The sequence below is a fragment of the Podarcis erhardii genome (assembly GCF_964252035.2).
Source record: "Podarcis erhardii genome assembly, chromosome: 7".
NCBI lineage: Eukaryota > Metazoa > Chordata > Lepidosauria > Squamata > Lacertidae > Podarcis > Podarcis erhardii.
This window is the reverse complement of record NC_138511.1, coordinates 61251198-61271715: the sequence shown is the minus strand read 5'-3', so window position 1 is coordinate 61271715 and position 20518 is coordinate 61251198. Positions and strand designations below refer to the sequence as shown.

At 48.4% G+C, this 20518-nt stretch overlaps 1 protein-coding gene across 4 annotated transcripts in view; it reads right to left on the bottom strand.

The window, feature by feature from the left end:
* ADGRB2 (adhesion G protein-coupled receptor B2) overlaps positions 1 to 20518 on the bottom strand; it is a 170476-nt gene that overhangs the window by 97368 nt on the left and 52590 nt on the right. For all 4 annotated transcript variants that reach the window (XM_081870362.1, XM_081870363.1, XM_081870361.1 and 1 more), the window contains exon 3: positions 2066 to 2149. In XM_081870362.1, coding sequence (XP_081726488.1) covers positions 2066 to 2149 — 84 coding nt within the window. The remainder of the gene's footprint in view (positions 1 to 2065; positions 2150 to 20518) is intronic.

The following is a 20518-nucleotide window of genomic DNA, read 5'->3' as shown; positions in this document are numbered from 1 at the left end:
TACCAGAATGCCTGGAGTAGACAAAATAAGACTCTGCTAGGAAATAAGAGGCCCAAGCCACAGTTGGTGAAATCCAGTGTATTTCCAAGGACATCAGGAGATGTCAGCCTGGGGAGTATGGCTGCTATCAGCACGCTGTGTTTATCTTGATATAGGGCCTTCTTTGCAAGCCAGGAACCAATGGTTTCAGCAGGATATTGAGAATGACTGGCATTTGGGGGAAGAAAAAAAAAGCATGTAGCTAGTCCATAAGTCAACCCTTTATCAGCCCAAGGACACAACTGGATTTTTATAATAATTTTTGTAATAACAAAAAAGATTTCTTTGGCTATGTTTGAAACAAGAGGAAGAACTAACAAGTAGGAGGTTCTCTGCGCAGAGAAGCTAGAGGAATGCTACTGGGTGACAGAGAAGGTGAAACTGCTCGACACCTATTCAACTCTGTTTTCACCCAAATGGAAAGCAGTGCTTAACCTGGGAATAACAGAATAAATGATGCAAAGAAGGGAGCTGCAGCCCAAGACAGGAAAAGTGGTGGAAAGGGAACGCCTAGCTACTTTAAATGAATTCAAGTCTCCAGGGGCTGATGAGCTGCACCCTGATTCCATTCATGACTAAGGGAACAGTGAATGGGGAGGCTCAGAAGCTTCACAGGCTCCAGAGTGAGACCTCATGGGTGTCATGTAAGCTACAGGCACCACATTGCTGACCCATTCAGTAGCCATTGCACCAAACAAGCTTATTTATCAAGGTCAACAGACTTGCCACTATCTATATTTGCACAACTGGCTCAGCAGATCCCCCTAAAAGCTCCAGGATTGTAGCTCCAATTGTCTTCGCAGGCAGTGCACACAATGGCCCAGAGACTATAAATCAAAGGCAAGGAGAAAGGGAGAGGAGAAGGGAAGTGAATGGCGTTCACATTACCCAGACGAATTTGCTAAATAAATACGCAGGAGCTAAACAATTAATACATTTGTTTTCTTTATGGGTCTCCAAGGAAGGTGCTAAGAGAACGCATAAATGGAGCAAATTAAACTCAGTTGCACCAGGGAGGGTGGTGGTGGTGGAAATAGGAAGAAGGGATAAGCGCACATCATCTCAATTCGCTGTCGCCATGAAAATGATGGGGCTCGGGGGATTGGTGGGGATTGAAGATGAGATGCAGGTTTTTCAGTCATTGGAGGCTGCATCTTAATTAAAATGCATGTGACTATTGGAGCTGAAGGAGAAGCTGGTGATGAATAGCTGGTCCCAGCTTAGACGAGCTACTGGTTGTAACATCTGGCAGGCGTCTTCACCCAAAAATTGGTTGCCTTTGAGCAATGCAAGGCTGTTGTGAACATTGTAAGCTCTGTCTGGCCATTAGCACCTGAGACTTGGACGAGGAGCGCTGATTATATTGGAAGATGAAACTTCAATGCAAAATAGCACAACTTGCACCACAATTTAATTTAGGAAATCAGGGCAAGTTGGTGGGCTGATAAGATTCCAAATGTCCCCTAGAGAAGCTAATCCAATTCCAAGTTAAATTGAGGGGAGTTCACACATTAAAATCCTTTCCTTTTAAATTTTTCATGCTGCTCATTCTGATGAAGAACCTTAACAATTTGCTTCAAATTTCAGTTTAGGAGAATTCTGGTGAAAATTGAGAGAATACGTGGAACCTCCCCAATGCCCCCTCACCTCTCAGCCACCTCCCATCCTCAGAAACACTGCAAGTCTCATCAAAACTATGCTGTATTCCCTCAAAATTCCTGGTATGTTTCACCTCAGGAGGACGCCCCAAATGTCATTCAAAATGTTTTTGAGGTGAAAAGCTGATAGCAAAACTACCATTGAGTCCTGGTCTGAGACTGTGCTAATAGACTAAGTTGTGGCGTGGTTATGCTGACCACAACAACTTCTCCAGTTTGCAAATATGCCCACAGACCCAGTCACACCCCCTGGCACGTAATGAGGAGAAGACTGAAGACTGAACCTGGCTGCAAGGAAGGATTCCCTGAGAATGCCCTGATGAATTTTCTCATTTCCCCATGCTTTCCCCGTCAAGGTCATTCATTACCTGTTTGTGCCATGTACACCCCTGGTTCATCTGCTGACCGCGGCCACTGTGTCTTCACCTTCTGATCTGCTTCCACCCCATCACCTGAAAGAGGGAGGAAACCATGAAAGAGCTATCAGAGCTGGTGAGTGGAGAAAGTCGGGAGGAAGTATTTGCATGCTCTGAAGGGCATGCTCTGTCCTCTGCAAAATACCACCACCACCACCACCATCATCATCATCACGTGCTATCAATGTGCACAATATTTTACCAAGTAAAAGACAAGCTCCTGCCTCAAGGAGTTGCAATCCATTTGAACCTGGAAGGGCCACTGAAAAGATGGAAGGGTCAGTAAAACTGGGGAAGCAAATGGGTGGTCTTCAACTAAGTTTAACTCAGAGTAAACCCACTGAAACCAATAAATGTAGCTCAGTCAAGCCCATACAATCCAATGCTCTAGGTAAAACTTAGTTGAATACCACCCTATATATTAGGGCTTCAGTTACATCTGGTTAGTTTTCCCATAGGATGAGGCTGATTAACTGAGCCAAAGGCATTGTGGGAAAGGTGGGCTTTGAGAAGGGGCTTGAAGGTAGTGAGAGAGAGATACTCTGAGGAAATTCTAGGTATAAGTATGTAAAGTCAGTACTCATGTATCTTAATAAGGGGGGGGAGGTTGGGCTGGGGGAGGTTGACAAAATAGAAATTTATAAAATGATGGAAAGAAGAAAGAAGGTATCATGTGAAACTAACATGCAGTAAGATGAAGAAAGACAAAGTGTTATTTATCTGAGTGTTTCATAAGCCACACTTTCTCCTGAAATAAGCGCACTCCAAGGGGCATGCAGGGGAAACTAATCCTGAATCACAAAACGAAAAGTACTTCACACAAATGCACAGTCAACCTAAGGAAGCTGCGTTCCAAAAAGAGACAAGACTGGGGAAGGACAGGCCTGGCAACAATTGTCGGAGCAGAGCTGCTTGCCCACGAGCCACACAACTACTGATTTGGTGAAACAGCAAGAAAATGTAGAACAAATTTATGCACAGTGAAAGCAAAAATGTGCCAGTTCGCCCTAACTGCATAATTCAGACAAATCACAGAATCCAAATTTTCTTGGCAGGAATTTTGCATTGCCTGCACACCATTTTATTTTAATCTTAAAATGCAGACAGAATACACATGATCTAGTGTGATGGGATAGTGAGCTGCTTGTGCGTAAAAGCTTGATCCCTCTGGGGTTTGGCTGGTCATCCAAACCGATGCACTAACGGAGCCCCCAAAGCATGACTCCGTCAGTCGCTGGTAGAATCTGACAGTGGGCGTCTACGGAATTTACGCCAACATAAAAGCTCTTTGACAGACATGCGCTTTCGAGACTCTCTGCGTGACAGTTTCCGGCGAAGGGTGGGCGTTCCCAACGGGGGTCCCGTTACCTCTCCACTACTCTCACTGGAAGCATCCCAGAGCCTCCCCTCCGCTGTGACTCCTGCACTCCCCCTGCTGGTTCCCTCTTCTACTGCAGATTCTCTCCTATTCTCTTGTAGCCTGTCCACCACCTGTCTCTCCGATGGCAGTTCCCTGACATCCACCTCCCCCCCAGGGCCCCCTTCACCCCCTCCCGCCTCCTCTCCCACTGGTGGTGAGGGCGGAAAGCCCCTGAAGGAACTCTCCTCGTCGTCCGAGGATTCTAACACTTCCGGCCACGGCGTACCGTCTCTCTCCCCGTCTTCCTCTTCTTCGTCGGAGTCGGCTTCTTCACCCACCCCTGACTCTGGGAACCCTTCAAACTCTCCTTCCTCATCGGTGGTCCCAAAGTGTTCCCTTCTAAATCGAGCCACGGGTTGCGGTTTTCTTGGGAAACGCTGATGAAATGTTTCTATTAAAACCTCGTCATTGACTACCTCTGCTGGTACCCAAGTGTTTTCCGACTCTGCTTCCCCCTCCCATTCTACCAGATATTCCACCTGATTCCCCTTCCACCTGGAATCAATGATTCCTGCCACGTTCATGTCGCGCTCTCTCTCTTCTATCACGGGCGTTTGGGTGGCCTCTCTCTCACGCTCCCCCCACTCGCGTCCCTCTCGGTACGGCGACAGTAATGACCTGTGAAATACTGGGTGTAATTTCATGTGACTGGGCAGCCTGAGTTTGAATGCCACTGGGTTGACCTGCTGTATGACCTCAAAGGGTCCCAATCTTTTGGGCCTCAATTTCTTACTCCCGCCCTTGAACGGTAGCCCTTGGGTGGACAACCACACCCGGTCCCCCACCCTTATAGTTTCACCTTCCCTCCTATTTCTGTCTGCTTGCTTCTTATATTCTTCCTTGGCTTTCTCTAAGTTAAGTTGAAGCTGACGGTGGATCGCCTCCATCTCTTCAAAAAAATATTCCGCCGCCGGCACGCTCCACCTCTCCCCTCCCTCTCCTGGGAATGCCCGGGGGTGACACCCATAATTTGCCAGGAAGGGACTCATCCCTGTGGACACGTTCTCCGCGTTGTTGTAGGCAAATTCTGCTAGAGGTAACTTATCCACCCAATCATTTTCTCTGTCCTTTACATAACACCTCAAGTATTGTTGTAAAACCCCATTTGCCCTTTCCGCTTGCCCATTGGTTTCTGGGTGCCGGGCAGTTGAGAAATTGAGTTCTACGTGCAGTAAGCTCATAAGTTTCCTCCAGAACCTGGAAGTAAATTGTTTCCCTCTGTCGCTGACCACCCTCAAGGGGGCGCCATGCAACTTGAAAATATGTTCTACAAACAACTTGGCGGTTTCCTCCGCTGTGACTGCATGTGAACAAGCTATAAAATGACACATCTTGGTTAATTGATCTACCACCACCATGACAGCTGTTTTGCCTTTGGATTTTGGCAGGTCTGTCATAAAATCTATGGATACTGCCTCCCATGGCCTTTCGGGCGTGGGTAAGGGTTGTAATAGCCCCGCTGGCGCCACCCTCTCTCCTTTCGCTCGCTGGCACCTGTCGCAACCCCTGACATATTCCCGTACGTCCTCCCTCACCTTGGGCCACCAAAACTCCCTGGTAACCAACCACATGGTTTTGTGCTGTCCAAAATGTCCCGCTGTGGGGCTGTCATGCAACTGCTTGAGTACTCTGCCCCTCAGTTCCCCGTCGGGTATGTACAGTGCCCCTTTGTAATACAACGCCCCGTTCTTTTCTTCGAACCCCCCTGTGTTCTCCTCTGTCCTCCGGAGCTCTCTGAGTTTCTCTTGGGCGTATTCATCGTTCTCCGTACCCTCTATCAGTTCCCTCTGCCCCACCAATGCCGCCCCACACACCCAGCGGTCTTCAGGGATTACATGCCTTGCCTCAGGCGCTCCCTCCCCCTCTAAGTACTCAGGTTTCCTGGAAAGAGCGTCCGCCCTCACGTTCTCGGAGCCGGGTACGTAACGAATCTCAAAGTGGAATTTGGAGAACTCCTGGGCCCATCTCACTTGTCTCTGGTTCAGCACTCGGGCTGTTCTCCAGTATTCCAGATTTTTGTGGTCAGTTCGGACTTGAACCTTGTGCTGCGCCCCAATCAGCAAGTGCCGCCATTTCCGGAATGCTTCATGAATGGCGAGCAGTTCTCGGTCGTACACTGTGTAGTTCCTCTCTGATTTGTTCAACTTCCGCGAGAAGAATGCACACGGTCTCCATTCAGACGTATCTTTTCCCGGCTGGAGAAGAACGGCCCCCACCGCTCGGTCTGACGCGTCAGTCTCCACTCTCATTGGTTGTTGTAGATCCACGTGCAAGAGTTGCTCTTCCGACGCAAACGCCTGCTTTAAGCGTTCGAACGCTTGTTGCGCTTCTCCCGTCCAAACAAATTTCTTTTTGCTACTAAGACAATCCGTGATGGGCGCTGTTAAATGGGCAAAGTTTTTGATGAACTTCCTATAGAAGTTTCCGAAGCCCAGGAACCTTTGCACGTCCTTCTTGGTCTTTGGTGTTTTCCATTCCAGTACCGCTTGAACCTTGCTGGGATCCATGGCCAATCCCTTGTCAGACAACCGGTACCCCAGGAATTCCACCTCCTTGGTATGAAACTGACACTTCTCCAGTTTCACCCACAGCCGGTTTTCTCGCAGCTTGCTCAGTACCTCTCTTACATCTCGCACATGCTGCTCCTCATTGTCTGAGTACACCAGAACGTCATCTAAGAACGCTACGCAGTTCTTGTAGAGCAGTGGCCCCAGGACGTGATTCATGAATGATTGAAAACAGGCGGAGCCCCCTTGTAATCCGAAAGGCATAACGGTGTACTCAAAGGCCCCCAAGGGGGTGAACATAGTGGTCTTCCACTCATCCCCCTTTCTCACACGTATCAAGTTATATGCCCCCCTAAGGTCCAGCTTGGTAAAAATTTTCCCTTTTCTCACCCGTGTTAGAATGTCATCAATTCTGGGCATAGGGAAAGTCACTGGTTCTGACACTGCATTTAGGGCCCTGAAATCACATACAAGCCTGGGCTTGCCCGTGTTTTTTTTGTCCACAAAGAACACTGGGCTGCCCCCCACCGCTCGTGACTCTCTGATGAAACCTCGCTTGAGATTCTTGTCAATGAACTCCCTTAACTCCTGCATCTCACTGTCTGACATTGCATACAGCTTGCCCACTGGCAATTGTGCTCCTGGGAGTAAGGTAATTTGACAATCAAAGGGTCTGTGCGGGGGCAGTTTATCTGCTTCTTTTTCGCTGAATACGTCAAGCAAGTCAGCGTATTGTGGTGGCACCCTCCCTTTGTCCATCACTTCCATCCCTGCTAGAGTGCCCCTGGCGCCTGCCTGAGCCTCTCCCTCCTTGCAGTGTTCTAGGCAATGTGCTGATCCAAAGGAAACCACTCTCTGATGCCAGCCTACTAGCGGATCGTGTAGCGCCAGCCAGCTCATACCCAAGATAATAGGAGCTCCTCCCAAGGTGGCTACGTTAAACGCTATCAGTTCGGTGTGTCGTGCCACCCTCATTATCATTGGTACAGTCTGTTGGCTCACTTCTCCTCCCAACAGCTCCCTCCCATCAATCGTGGTAACCTGCAAAGGCTTACTCAATGGGATAGTCTGTATTTGGTGTGCAGCTGCAAACTCTTTGCTCATGAAATTACATGAGCTACCTGAATCCAATAGCGCCTTTATCTTCAGTGGGTGTCCGTTTGCCAGTTCCAGCAACACCTCTATCACAAGCGCTGGTCTTGGAGGTTCCGGCGTGGGCACATTCATTACTCCCTGGCCTGGCTGCTGTGCCCTGATGTTGGCAACCAGGCGTTGGCTTTTACTGGCTCCGTGATTTCTTCTTCCTCCTTCCCCCCAACAGTTCCCGCCATCCCTTGCCATTCCTTCCTTTGCGGACAGACTCTGGCAAAGTGACCTGGCTGTTGGCAGAGATAGCATCTCTTGCCGCTCTTTCCCTCCTTCTTCCGCCCTTCACTGGTGTTTGAAACTGCGCGCGCGCGCGCTGTTCCAAGTTCCATCGGCTCTGCTGGCGGGAAAGGCTGCTCCGGAATCTCTGGAATGCGGAAGTCCTTCCAACGTTCCCCCTTTCCTTCCCGCTTTTCCATAGCTCTAGCTTCCTGGCATGCGCCAATGGACAGCGCTGATTTAGTCAGCTGATCCATAGACTCCGCCCTAGGCGCCCGGGAAAGTTCATCTTTCACTGCCGGAGAGAGACCTTCTTCAAACAGCATTTGAATAGGTTCACTAGCAAGGTCCCACCCAAGTCTATGAATCAGCATGGTGAACTCAGTCCAGTACTCACGTACAGATCGGCTCCCCTGTTTACACGCCATTAACTGCCTGCGCACCACTCCCTGCTCGATCTCGCTGGAAAACATCAAGTCCATGGCGCGGAAAAACTTCATTGTGTCCTTTAAGATTTCATTATTGGCTGCCATCAGGGGCCGAACCCAGTCCCTCGCCCCTCCCTCTAGATGGCCAATCACGTACGCCACTCTAGAGTTCTCGTCGGGGAAGTCATCAAACAGTAGATTGAGAGCATATTGCATCTCTGTCCTAAAGGCTTGATAGTTCCGGGGATCCCCCCCAAATTTCTGCACCAGTCCAGGCACCCGTCTGGCAAGTGGGGTGGTTTTCCCCTTATCTGCATCTTGAGCCCTCCTCTCCTCGAGCCTCGCCGTTTGCAGTGCCAGCTGGACCTCCAACGCCCTGTACCTTTGTTCCAGGCTTGGATCTGCGCCAGCTCCCGCTCCTGCTCCTCCGGTTCCGGATGGTTCGCTCATGATGCCTTCTGCTTGCACAAGCTGCTTTCAAAGACTGTCAGATTGCTGTGATGGGATAGTGAGCTGCTTGTGCGTAAAAGCTTGATCCCTCTGGGGTTTGGCTGGTCATCCAAACCGATGCACTAACGGAGCCCCCAAAGCATGACTCCGTCAGTCGCTGGTAGAATCTGACAGTGGGCGTCTACGGAATTTACGCCAACATAAAAGCTCTTTGACAGACATGCGCTTTCGAGACTCTCTGCGTGACAGTTTCCGGCGAAGGGTGGGCGTTCCCAACGGGGGTCCCGTTACCTCTCCACTACTCTCACTGGAAGCATCCCAGAGCCTCCCCTCCGCTGTGACTCCTGCACTCCCCCTGCTGGTTCCCTCTTCTACTGCAGATTCTCTCCTATTCTCTTGTAGCCTGTCCACCACCTGTCTCTCCGATGGCAGTTCCCTGACATCTAGCTACACTGGCAAAGAAAAAAAATATGCATTATATGCATTGTTTATGCATTCTAACACTGTGACACCAGATGGCACTGTGGAGTTCTGTTTTTGCTAACCTGATTTCTCATACAAAGTTTGCAACATGTTTAACTGAAAAAACTTCTTTGATGTGTCTAGATCCAGCCCTGGAGGTTAGGCATAGCAAGTGTGCATGCGCAGGGCAAGAATGGTGGATGGCTCAAGCAGGGTTGCCATATTTCAAAAAGTAAAAACCAGGACACCCTGAAAACTTTTTTCCGGTTTACTTGTTGAAGATCCCAGACAAAGTGCCACCTTCTGGAAATCCTACCCCCCCCCCCCGGACATCACTTCCACAGCTGTTTGATAAGTTATCAGGAGTGTGAGAATGAGTGGGTATGGCTGTGGATGAATAGCAGCCTCCCTGGCACACCAACGAATATGCAGCCCACCCACCACCACCAAGGGCTCTTGAGGGCAAATGCTTGCCCACCTATGGTCCAGATGAGCCTAGTTCAGTATTGGGCCATTTCTAATGTTCTCCTGAAGTGGTGTCTTTGTTGCTGCACAAAAGACTCTGCCTATTGGCTGCTTCCTTCCTTTTGCACACTGTCTACGGAGCTCCTCATCCCCATTGTGGACTTGGTGGGTCTCCATTGTTTTCAAGTCTCCCTCTAGAGACAAAGGAACCAGCAGAGGTTATTTATGTACAGGGCAGCTGTGTGGAGATGAGGATCACAGAGACTGTAAGGCAGGGAATGTTACCCCATGCATACAAACAAAGGACACAATGAGCAGTCAGGTGTGTGTGTATTCATGAGTGTGCATGAGAGATAAGTGAAACATCCATCTCTGCATTCTACAAAGTGTTAGAGTGTGCAAGCCTTCTTGCCCTCCATCAAGCAGAATGCATGCCTCTGAGCAACAGTTCTGCTTGCCAACCTCCCCTTGGTGGCATCTGGTTCATCACTGTTTCTCAAGCAGAATTTGTTTTTTCCTCTTTGAACTCTCTCAGGGCAAAATTTAAAAAGACCCCAGTTGTTTCCTCCACTAAACATTCCACAAGAATTCAGTGTGTGTGAATGAATCTGAGATGAGGGGACGGATGTTTGAGGCACAGCTCAGTGGCAGAGCATTTACTTCAGTCCCCAATGGCATCTCCAGGTTATTATTATTATTATTATTATTATTATTATTATTAATACCCCACCCACCAGGCTGGGTTCCCCCAGCGACTCTGCGTGGCTTACAGCATACAGTCATACCTCAGGATAAATATGCTTCATGTATTTTCGGGTTGTGCTCCGCGGTGACCCGGAAGTAACGGAGCGCATTACTTCCGAGTTCCACCGCTCGCGCATGTGCAGACGGTCAAAATGACGTCACGTGCATGCGCAGAAGTGGCAAAATATGACCCACGCATACGCAGATGCACTGTCGCATCTTACGTTCTATTCAGGATGCGAACGGGGCTCTGGAATGGATCCCATTTGCATCCTGAGGTACCACTGTATATAAAAACATAAAAGCATTAAAAACCTCCCAATACACGGGCTGGCAGGGCTGAAACCCTGGAGCATCACTGCCAGTCAGTGTGGACAATACTGGGCTACATGGACCAAGGATCTGACTCAGTATAAGGCAACTTCCTATGTTCTTAAGTTTGTCCACCACCACAATAGGGCGGCCCCCACTTTGGGCAATTTCTATCTTCCAGTTTCCCCTGCCTGCTTGTGGGGGCGGGGTGGGGAGCATTCAGAATTCTCAAAGGTACTTCACCCTTCCAAAGGAAAACCAAGAGAGAGAAGCAGAGGGAAGTAATGGGTCAGGTTAGAACTGGGCATGGCAAACTAATCATGTCAAAGAAAATAGTTTTATTCTGATCCCAGTTCAGACCCTGTCACATGGCAGATGACACTGCAGCACAACAAGGTTGGATTCCACCCCTCATTCTTCAGCCCCAATCCCGATTCCTCAGTGGCATGGAAGATTTCCCAGAATTCCTGTCACTCACGGCACAATTACAATAATGGTTCAGGTGCCAGGGAGGGAGAAGATTAGGGCATAAGAAGGGCCTGGCTGCTGGATCAGAGCAGAGACACATCTAGTCCAGGTTCCTGTCATCACTATGGTCAGTCAGATGATGGTGATAACATTAATTTTCCACCCTTCAGCAGCAAATTCCAGGATAGGTTACAATTTGACAAGGCGACTCCTATTTGGGACATGACAACCCATTACTGCAAAGAGTGCTCTGAGGGAGGGAGCTTGGACTGAATTCCTAACCATGACCTATAATAAATTTGGACGCAGAAGGGAGATAGAGTAAATGAAGTGTGTGAGGGTGGTGGGGGAGGTGTCAGTTAAACTACATTTCTCTTGGCCTCTCCAGAAGAAGTAATTGGCACAACATAGAAGCACCAGGTTTAGGCAGAGTCTCCTGGTCAGTTTCCACTCCAACTCTACCACCTCTGGGAACCAGCATATCTCTCTCTCTCTCTCTCTCTCTCTCTCTCCCCATGTGGTATGTAACAGGCACATGCAGACCCACAGAGAGCCCTTCTTCCTCCCCGCCACCCTCAAGATGCACTTAACAGATTGCTACAGTGAGATGTCACAAATTTATGGCTCAGCTCACGAAAAATAACAAGAGATCCATCAAGGGCACTTTGCGTGAAATTAACAGGAACGTATAAAAGCCTGACAAAGATGCATTGTCAGCTGCAAGTCAGGAAGGGGAAGAGAGGGGAAAGGAGAAGGGGCTGTTTGATTCTTTCCCCCTTATCCTACTTTCCCATCAAAGGTTTTTTAAAAGCCACCCAGGCAGCTTACACACCATAGATCTAAAGGACATCTCCTCTATCTCTCCCCCCCCCCCAAATCCTGGGAAATGTGGTTTACCCATCACAGAACTATAATTCTCAGCACCCTTAACAAACTAGAGTGCCCAGGATTCTTTGGGTTTGGGGTGGTGGTGTAATGTGCTTTAAATGTATGGTGTATATTTCAGCCCTAGTCTGGAGAAGGGGTCTTTCTCAAATACAAAATGAGAAGCAAAAATCATCATTCATGGCACTTATACCATGCTGGACCAATCAAGAGAATTTGTGCTGACAAGGGGGTTGAATCGGAAGCCTTGCTTGTTAAGCTGTTTGGCCCTGGGTGCACCAGCGCAGGAGGATGAGGCATCAGGCCCTGCGATGGCCAGGATTGATATATGTACCCAGAGCCCAACCCTCTAACCTAGTATGGACAACACAGGTGGGCCTCTTTACCTTCAGGCTTTAGGTCAGGGGTACAGTCACATTCCTTCCTAGGCAAGCTTCTCAGGGATGGTGGGGGCACATACAATTTATGTATTATTTATTTCATAAAAGCTATACACAACTTGACTGGTGTTTTTTTTTAAAAAAAGTCAAAGCATATAAATGTAAATAAATAATAATAATAAAGCAAAAAAAGATGATTGAAAGGCACTGTAGGCTAGCTTCCAGGCACCGTCTCACATTCCTGTCTTTCCTCCATCCAGGCAAGCAAGAAACATTATCAGAATTCAGAATTCCAGGCAAAAACCCTCAAGGACAGTGAGACAGAGGGCCAGCAAAAGGTGTGGCCTGGAGAGTTCCAAGGGCCAGGTGGAGAGGAGCAGAGGGCCACATGAAGTCTCCTCTTGCTAACTCTGGCAGGTCGCTTCTCCCTGGCTTGTGTCATGTGACGTTTTCCTTTTTACACTGCAGGTTTTTTATTTTTATCGGCATTTTAAATTGGGTTTTATTATTCTGTGTTTTTTATTATTTGATTGTAAATAGCTTTGAATACTTTTAGGAGAAATGCCACTAACACATTTATATATACGGAGATAAAAGCTGCCCAGGATTTTCCCTGTTCAAGAAAAAGAGCTTGGGGAGATGCGGTCGGGAGGGCAGCTCAGCTCAAACCAATCTTACAGAATTTTACCCTTTCTTCCCCATTTCGAGGGTTTATTCCACAGAGCACACAGGGTCTCTGATGCCCCTCCCCACATAGGATCTCCATGTGATTACCTTGCCGCAAAGTCTAACCCTCAGGGTAAACTGAGCAGGACTCTCGGCTGTAAACTGGACCAGCTGCCTTCTTTAATGACTCCATAAACTCTCCAGTGCAGGGAAGAGAAAAGCCAGGCGCTGGCAGGGTCCTCCGGCTGCTCCCTGCTGCGGAGAGGGTTTGAAGCAAGCTGGAGGTCTGCATTGCTCTGAACAAGGTGGGGTAGGCAGTTGCAAGATTTAAAGAAGGAAAATGAATGGATATTGATTGATACTTATTAGTAACTTCGTATTAATGTAACATTTTTATGTGTGACTGCGTCTCTTTGCAACATTTTGTTTTAACTGTCTGCTGCTGCTTCTTTGGTGTACACCGCTTGGAAATACGTATTTTTAATACATTAAGTGGTATAGAAATTAAATAATCAATGGGCTATCATGGTACCATCTGAGAAGCAAGTCCCACTGGGTTTAGTGGTGCTTGCTACGTAAGAATGTTAAAAGAGCCTGTTGGGTGAGACCTGCTCTCCCAGGGGCCGGCCAGCTGTTCATGCGAAGCCTGGAAGGAGGACATGAGCACAAGGGCACTCTCCTCTCTGGCAGTCTCCAGCAGCTGGTATTCATAAGCATTACTGCCTCCGGCCATGAGCATAGCCATCATGCCAACCAGCCACCCATAGTCTTATCATCCATTGATAGCCTTAACTGCCCTGAATTTGTATTCAAGCCATCCAAGTGGGTGACCATCACTATGTTGTGTCCTGCCTCTGGAGTGCTGAAGGCAGTATGCCTCTGATTGCCAGTTCCTGGGAATAACAAGAGGGCTGGGGGCTTTTGCACTGAGCTTCCCATGGGCATCTGCTTAGCCACTGCACCTGGTCCAGGAAAGTGAATCTCCTGACTTCAGCAGTGACTCTGGGAGAGAGGCAGGAGAAAGCAGTGAATGCTGATATGCCAGCTCTGACCACGAGGATGCCTCATCCACAGGTAGGTCTTGGGGCACCCCCTCGGCTCGGCACCCTGTGTGGGGGAATCACCTGCACTGCCCTACATCCAGCACTGATCCTGCACGCTGCCCTCAATAACAGCCAAAATGCCCACACACACACATAGTTTAATGGCCTGAAAATGAAGCCCAAAAATTGGGGGAATTATTCTCACCAAGACCCAGAACTGCAAACTCATTTACAAAGTAGCTCAGTTATTTTCAAATACAGCCCCAAGGCACTCACTATAGCACAACAAGAAATAAATCACATTCAACGTTCCCCAGAGTCAAAGCTCTTTGGTCAAAGAGGGGATCCAACTTTCACTGCCCAGCCTTGGTCCTGCCTCTGCTAAGCAAAGGCAATGCTGCCATCTCTCTACACCAAACACTCCACATACAAAATCTCAGTAGAACTGAGAAGAGGACCTTGTATTTGCTTTTTAAGTGCTCTGTTGGTGCATTTGGGTCCTCATTTGCTGTTCCCTTTTAGATAGACTGTAATAGAATGACACTGCCCTGCCTTTCTTGGGGTTTCCAGTAACAATAAATACAGGAAAGGCAATGTGATGCTCATCTGCTGCAGTAATGGGGGCCAGATTGTGTCATCTGTGATCGACAGAAGAAAAAATGGGCAGCAATGAAGGCGAAAGGAGCCAGGAATAGAGCGGAAAGGGGGTTATCGGGGAGGGTGAAAATTCTATTAGGCAGGAGAGTGAGACTCCCAAGGGAAGCAGCAAAGGACCGCAGGAGAGGGCTTATTTAAAATCGGACCAGGCAATGCCAGTGTGAGAGAATGTGCAGTGATTTAAAAAGAAAGAGCAGGCTGGGCTTACTGCAACCTGAGACCTCTTCCCAAAACCATGCAGCTTATCAGAGGTGCAGGACCCTGGAAACCTCCCCTAGCAGAGGAATGGGGACAAAAAAAGAATTATATATGGTTACAATCAAGGCTTTTTTCAGCTGGAACTTACTGGAACTCAGTTCCGATACCTCTCAGGCTGGTGACATTGCCTTTATAAGAGAACAAAGGAGGTGTTTGTGGTGAGTTCCGGCACCTCTTTTTCTAGAAAAATAGCACTGGATATAATAGGCAACAGTGTAGGGGCAGCCCCAAGACTGAGCCAAAGTCAGCCCCCAAGATGACCAACACCCCACCCACCTTACCACACCACACCACCTGATGGGGGGGTGCATGAGCCACCCACCCACATTGGAACTCCCCACAAAGGTGTGTCTGGCACCTTCATTATACAGCTTTGGGGGGGGGATTTATATACTGCCCTTTATCCGCAGATCTCAGGGCGGTTCACAAGATAAAAATACAAGTAAATAGTTAAAATGGAAACAACGAAACAGTAATCCACAAACACTTTTAAAAGGCTGTAGAATATTAATCAGCCAAAGACCTGGTTGAAGAAGAACATTTTTTGCCTGGTGTCTAAAAATATATTTGTGCATTCCACAAATGGGGAGCCATTACAGAAAAGGTCCTTTCTTATGTTGCCACCCTCTGGACCTCATGTGGAGGAGGCACACGAAGAAGGGCCTCAGATAATGAACACAGAGTCCAGGTCGCTTTATACGGGGAGAGGAAGTTCTGAGCAAATGCTGGAGACTCACCCCTTTACCCTGGCCCTTGACACCTGAGATTTATATTGTTGGGACAGATTTTCCATTCCGTACACACCAAATGGGCAACAGGTTTTGCAAATGTAGTCTGATTGTATCTTATGTGCATTGAACTTAACGCAGTTTCAACCATAGGAGTTTGGCGGGCGGCTGGGCAAAATTTCGCATGTTAAATGCGGGTAAGGCAGAGAGCTTAAAAGCTCTTTCCATGCCAGGTTTTCCTGGAGCAGAAAGGTTTTTTAAGCTCTCTGCCTTGCTTGAGGGGCATGGCCCACTCAGCCTGCCAGCTCTGGAAGGATAGGGCCACTCGTGTGGGGGCAGTTCCATAGGAATTGTTGGGGTATACATGTTTTCGTGTCTACATGGTACTCTTGGAACTGAACACCCTTGTAAGATGTGGTTGCACTGTAGCTTCCCCATTCTGCACTGACGAAATGCCATCTCTTGGGTTTCCTGCTTGTCACCTCCCCCTCTTGTCCTACCTGAAAAGTCAAGAGGCTTTTCTTTGCAGGAAAGAGAAGGAAACGTCGAGAGGGCTTCCGCACATAGCAACACCAGCAAGCTGCACCCACAGGCTGCAGCACCAGCCCTAATTAACTCCCTTGCCCTTCAGATGTGACAAGAGGCTTTCCAAGCTCTCCCCTGCTTAGCCATCAGAAGCGGTGCCAGGTTTCCGCCTCCCTTCTTCTCCCCCCTTCTCCTTTTTATTATTATTAGGCACAAGTCAAGTATTGCTGATAACAATCTGTCAATTACACAAAACAGGGCTATTTGCCACTCCTGATGATAGCCTCCCATCTGGTAGCAGTGGCCGAGGGCTGCCACAGACGACCCACACAGGGCCTGTGCTCATGTCCAGGAAGGAGGGAGGGGGAGGGGGCTGGATGGAGGCTGCTTCCCCCACCCCACAGACAGTCCCGTTATTGGCCCAGCAGATGCTTCGTGTCACAGGAAAACAAATGGCCATGAATAAAAAGCAAACATGCTAATTGGCCTTAATATCACCAATAATCTCCCTGGACAGAAAAGAGGGAGCGTGGGGAGAGAGGAGCTGCCACTACAGCTCCTGCAGGAGTTCAGACGGCCCCTGTGGAAATGCTCCCAGGGATCAGGCCCACCAATGGCATGGGCCTCCTTGCACCCACCTGGGCTTAAAGAAGCTGCACAGGGAATGCAACGCAAGGCACTTGATGAGTGGAGGTCATTTGAGGCACATCTGCAGCCTGAATAAAAGAAACTAAAAAAGGTAAAGGTAAAGAACAGTTAAGTCCAGTTGCAGACGACTCTGGGGTTGCGGTGCTTATCTCGCTTTACTGGTCAAGGGAGCCGGCCTTTGTCCGCAGACAGTTTTTCCGGGTCATGTGGCCAGCATGTCTAAGCCGCTTCTGGTGAAACCAGAGCAGTGCACGGAAACCCGTTTACCTTCCCACCGGAGCAGTACCTATTTATCTACATGCACTTTGGGGCATGCTTTCAAACTGTTAGGTTGGCAGGAGCTGGGACCGAGCAATGGGAGCTCACCCCATCATGGGGTGCTGCCACCAAAATCTCAGCGGGCCAAGCACATTATTTGCATGCAAAAGGTGACTGGGAGAGACCCCTGCCTGATGTTCTGGAGGGTCACTGCCAATTAATGTAGACAATACTGTGCTAGCTGGACCAATGGTCTGATTAAGGGAAAGGGGCGTAGCTCAGTGGTAGAGCATCTGCTTTGCAGGTTCAGTCTCTGGCATCTCCAAGAATGTCCACTGTCTGAAACCCTGGATAGCTGATGCCAGTCTGTATCAGTCAGCTTCCTATGTTTACCTGATGTGGTCCTGTTGGCAGGCAGCTGGGGAGGGGAGCTTTTTAGCAAATTTCAGAACTTGCCATTGCTCCTCTCAGAATATCCCTCTATAGCTTCTGTGGAAGTGAAGAAAGATGGCTGCAACCTCCCCTATCTCATCCCATAGACATGAATGGCAGCCACAGACATCTGCACACAAAATGATTCTCCCCTCCCATGGTGCTTTGCAACATACCGGCATCCTCTCCAGACTCACCCTCCTGACAGAATGATCGTTATCTTACTAGCCTGTTACAACTATGGCTGCCTCCGGGCCCTCACTATTCTGTGACAGGGATCCAAGAGCACACCACAACTTTAGGTTCATGCAGTTGAAGTGCGTTAAAACATTCTGTTGCCTTAGCACACAAAAATCAACAACAGCTGAAGTTCGGCAAGTGGCGAAGAAAGGCATTGAAAAATGCAGAATGGACGAATCAGTAACCCAAAGAAGGGCAATCACCGTGCAAGTACTGTAAATCAGGATGGATGCTCATTGTCATAAACAAACCAGAATGAATGCTCAATAAAGGCCGGACATGGTCTAACCACCACGTAAGCTTTGTGAAAGCAAATCAGGATGAATGCTGAACAAACAGGTCATCTGGAAGGGCGACATGTCTGGAAGGCTTTTAGCAGCGTAATTGGGAGTCCATCATTGCCTCCTTTAGGACTTGGTCACTGGTGCAATTTATCAACAATTCTCTCTTCCGTTCCCTCCCAAGCTATCAAAACCTGGGCATTATCCTCTCAGCACACAGGCATGCCGCCACCACCATTCCCAAAACCAAAAGTCCACCAGCCTCTCTGTTTGGGGCCTTTCTTGCTTCCCCTGCTGCTGCTGCTTCTGCTGCACTGATCGCCTTGACACTTATTGGCTCCATAAAATGGGTCCAAATTTACTAACTTTCCCTGCACACTCTATAATCCGTGCCCTGCCGCCTTCATCGCTGAACGCATTCATTCCGCTGCATGCAAGCACCATTTTAAAAAATAAAATAAAAATTCCACCGGGGGGAAAAAACAATCCCCTACCAGCTACAGAGGAAGAAATTTATTCTTCCTTAAAACAAACCTGCTTCTTTACTGCCACCATAGTCCTAGGAAACAGGATCCACGGTCTAAAACGTCAGCATTGCAATGATGTCCTCCACACACACACACACAATTATTAGCAATAGAACATAAGAAGAGCCTCCAAAGTCTGATTTAGTCTAGCATCCTGTTCTTGCAATGGCAAACTAGGTGCCCCGATGGGAAGCCCACAAGCATGAGCAAAACAGCCTCACCCTCCAACTGGTATTTAGAGGCATACTGCCTCCCACAGTGGGGACAGAGCAAAGCCAAGGGGTGGAACAAGCAGAGATAATGTACCAATGACAGGGCCACACTAACCCCAGCTTGTCCTCCAAACAGATTGCAACGGGGAGTCACGTGACCCCACACTGTTCCAGATGACACAACCCCTTCAGACCAAGCAGATGCCACCAGGCAAAGGGGTCGTGTAATCCATGCAGCATTTATACTCTAGGCACGTTGCAACCAAGCAACAGGAATCTGCACCTAGGTCCAATGGGGAGTGGGTTATGTGACTCCTTTACCTCACTGCTTATGTGACCTTTATTGCTTTGTTTGATTATTTAATATGTATATAGGCCACCTCTCTGCCCCAAGGCCCCCCAAGGCTGTTAACAGATAAAATTACAACCAGCAATTAAATTACTATGAAAAAAACCCAAAACATTCACAGTGAAAACATACCAGTAAAAAACCAAAGAATTTACAGGTAACCACAAGCCTCAAGAGCAACACCCTCACCGAAAGACCAGCAAAATGGTGCAGATCTTGACTGGGGTGGAATCTGCCAATCGCAGTTCCTTCAGTTTCTATTTTTTCCTATTTTAGATCTCGTTTCCCACATTTTGACAGCAATCTGCAGATTCTGTTTTGCTTTTAATCCTCATGAAAATTCATCAGCATTTTGGTGTGCAAAATTTTCCCTAATAAACAATTTTTTGCATGCCGTTTTGCCTCATGTACATATTTGTGCATGCAATTTATCCTAGTATAATGCATTTTGGTATGTTATTTTTACTAACACTTTCATATTTAGGCACACATTTACCTAACTTTCATAAACATTGGTTGGTTGGAGAACTGCACTGCAAAATTCATAGATGTGCAAATTTCAAACGATCGCTGTGTTTTGGTTCTCACATTCTTCTGGAGGGTGAAGATTTGATAAAACTGGATTCATATGTGAACTGAATCAGATTTCTCCCCTATTTCTAGCCGTGATGGTCCAATAGAAATTCTGAAGCATAGGGAGCCTTGTCCAAACCTCCAGGGAGACAGCATTCCATTGCTTGGATACTGCTAGCCTATGAAAGGCTGGTCCATTGGGGTGAATGGGGAACTGCCCCACAACCTCAGTTGGGCCCCACCTGCCTGCCTTCTAATTCACAACCAATCCAGAGAGTGGCAGTGACTGGGTGAGCTTAGTCTTACTGTTTACCTCAAAGACCACATCAGGCAAAGAGGATGAGGAGTGAACTAGAATTAGCTGGCTCCACCTGTCATTGGCTCTGACTCTGCCCATCATTCAGTCTGGCTCCACCTACTATGGCCTCCTTGCCTTCCACCATACCAGTCCAAATGGGCATCAGCCACCACAGTGCAACACCAAAGGCCTGATCCCCTCTTGCCTGTTCTTGATAGAACCTGGCAACTATGTGAAGCCTGAAGTTCTGCTTCTGATTGGCTGAATAGACTCGAACCCAGAACATCATAGTGTTACTTTGTGGCGTACCTGCCTTCCAAAGAACAGACCACCCATCACAAACCCCAACCTACCAGCACTGCTCCTCTTTCCGTGAGCTATTGATTCCCCTCCACCCCATAAAACCAAGCTGAAGATCATACATATTTCTCTCCTCTCCCTAATCATCCTTGCATAAGGCAATTCCCTCTGGTATACCAGTTGCCATGGTGACCTGATGGTTTCTTGCAATCTTCATTCTAACCTCCTCAGCAGAGTAGTCTCCAAGGCCGGTGTGGCACATGCCTGAATTGGGGGGGGGGGGCAGGGGCCTGTGAATTGATTCGTTTCCCAAAGAGCCAGCCAGCCAGCATGGCAACGAGGGGAGGGGGTGCCTCCACAGGCCCATGTTTTAGTGCCACAGAAGGCATATTGGCCCTGCAGGGGTTTTTGGAAGATTCTCTCGCACAGTAAGAAAGGAGCTCTGCGTGCCAGCGAGCTGCACCCGGGCAGCGGAGAAATTGCATGACATCTGTGAGCCACAGTGACAAATGGGCCAGAAGAGA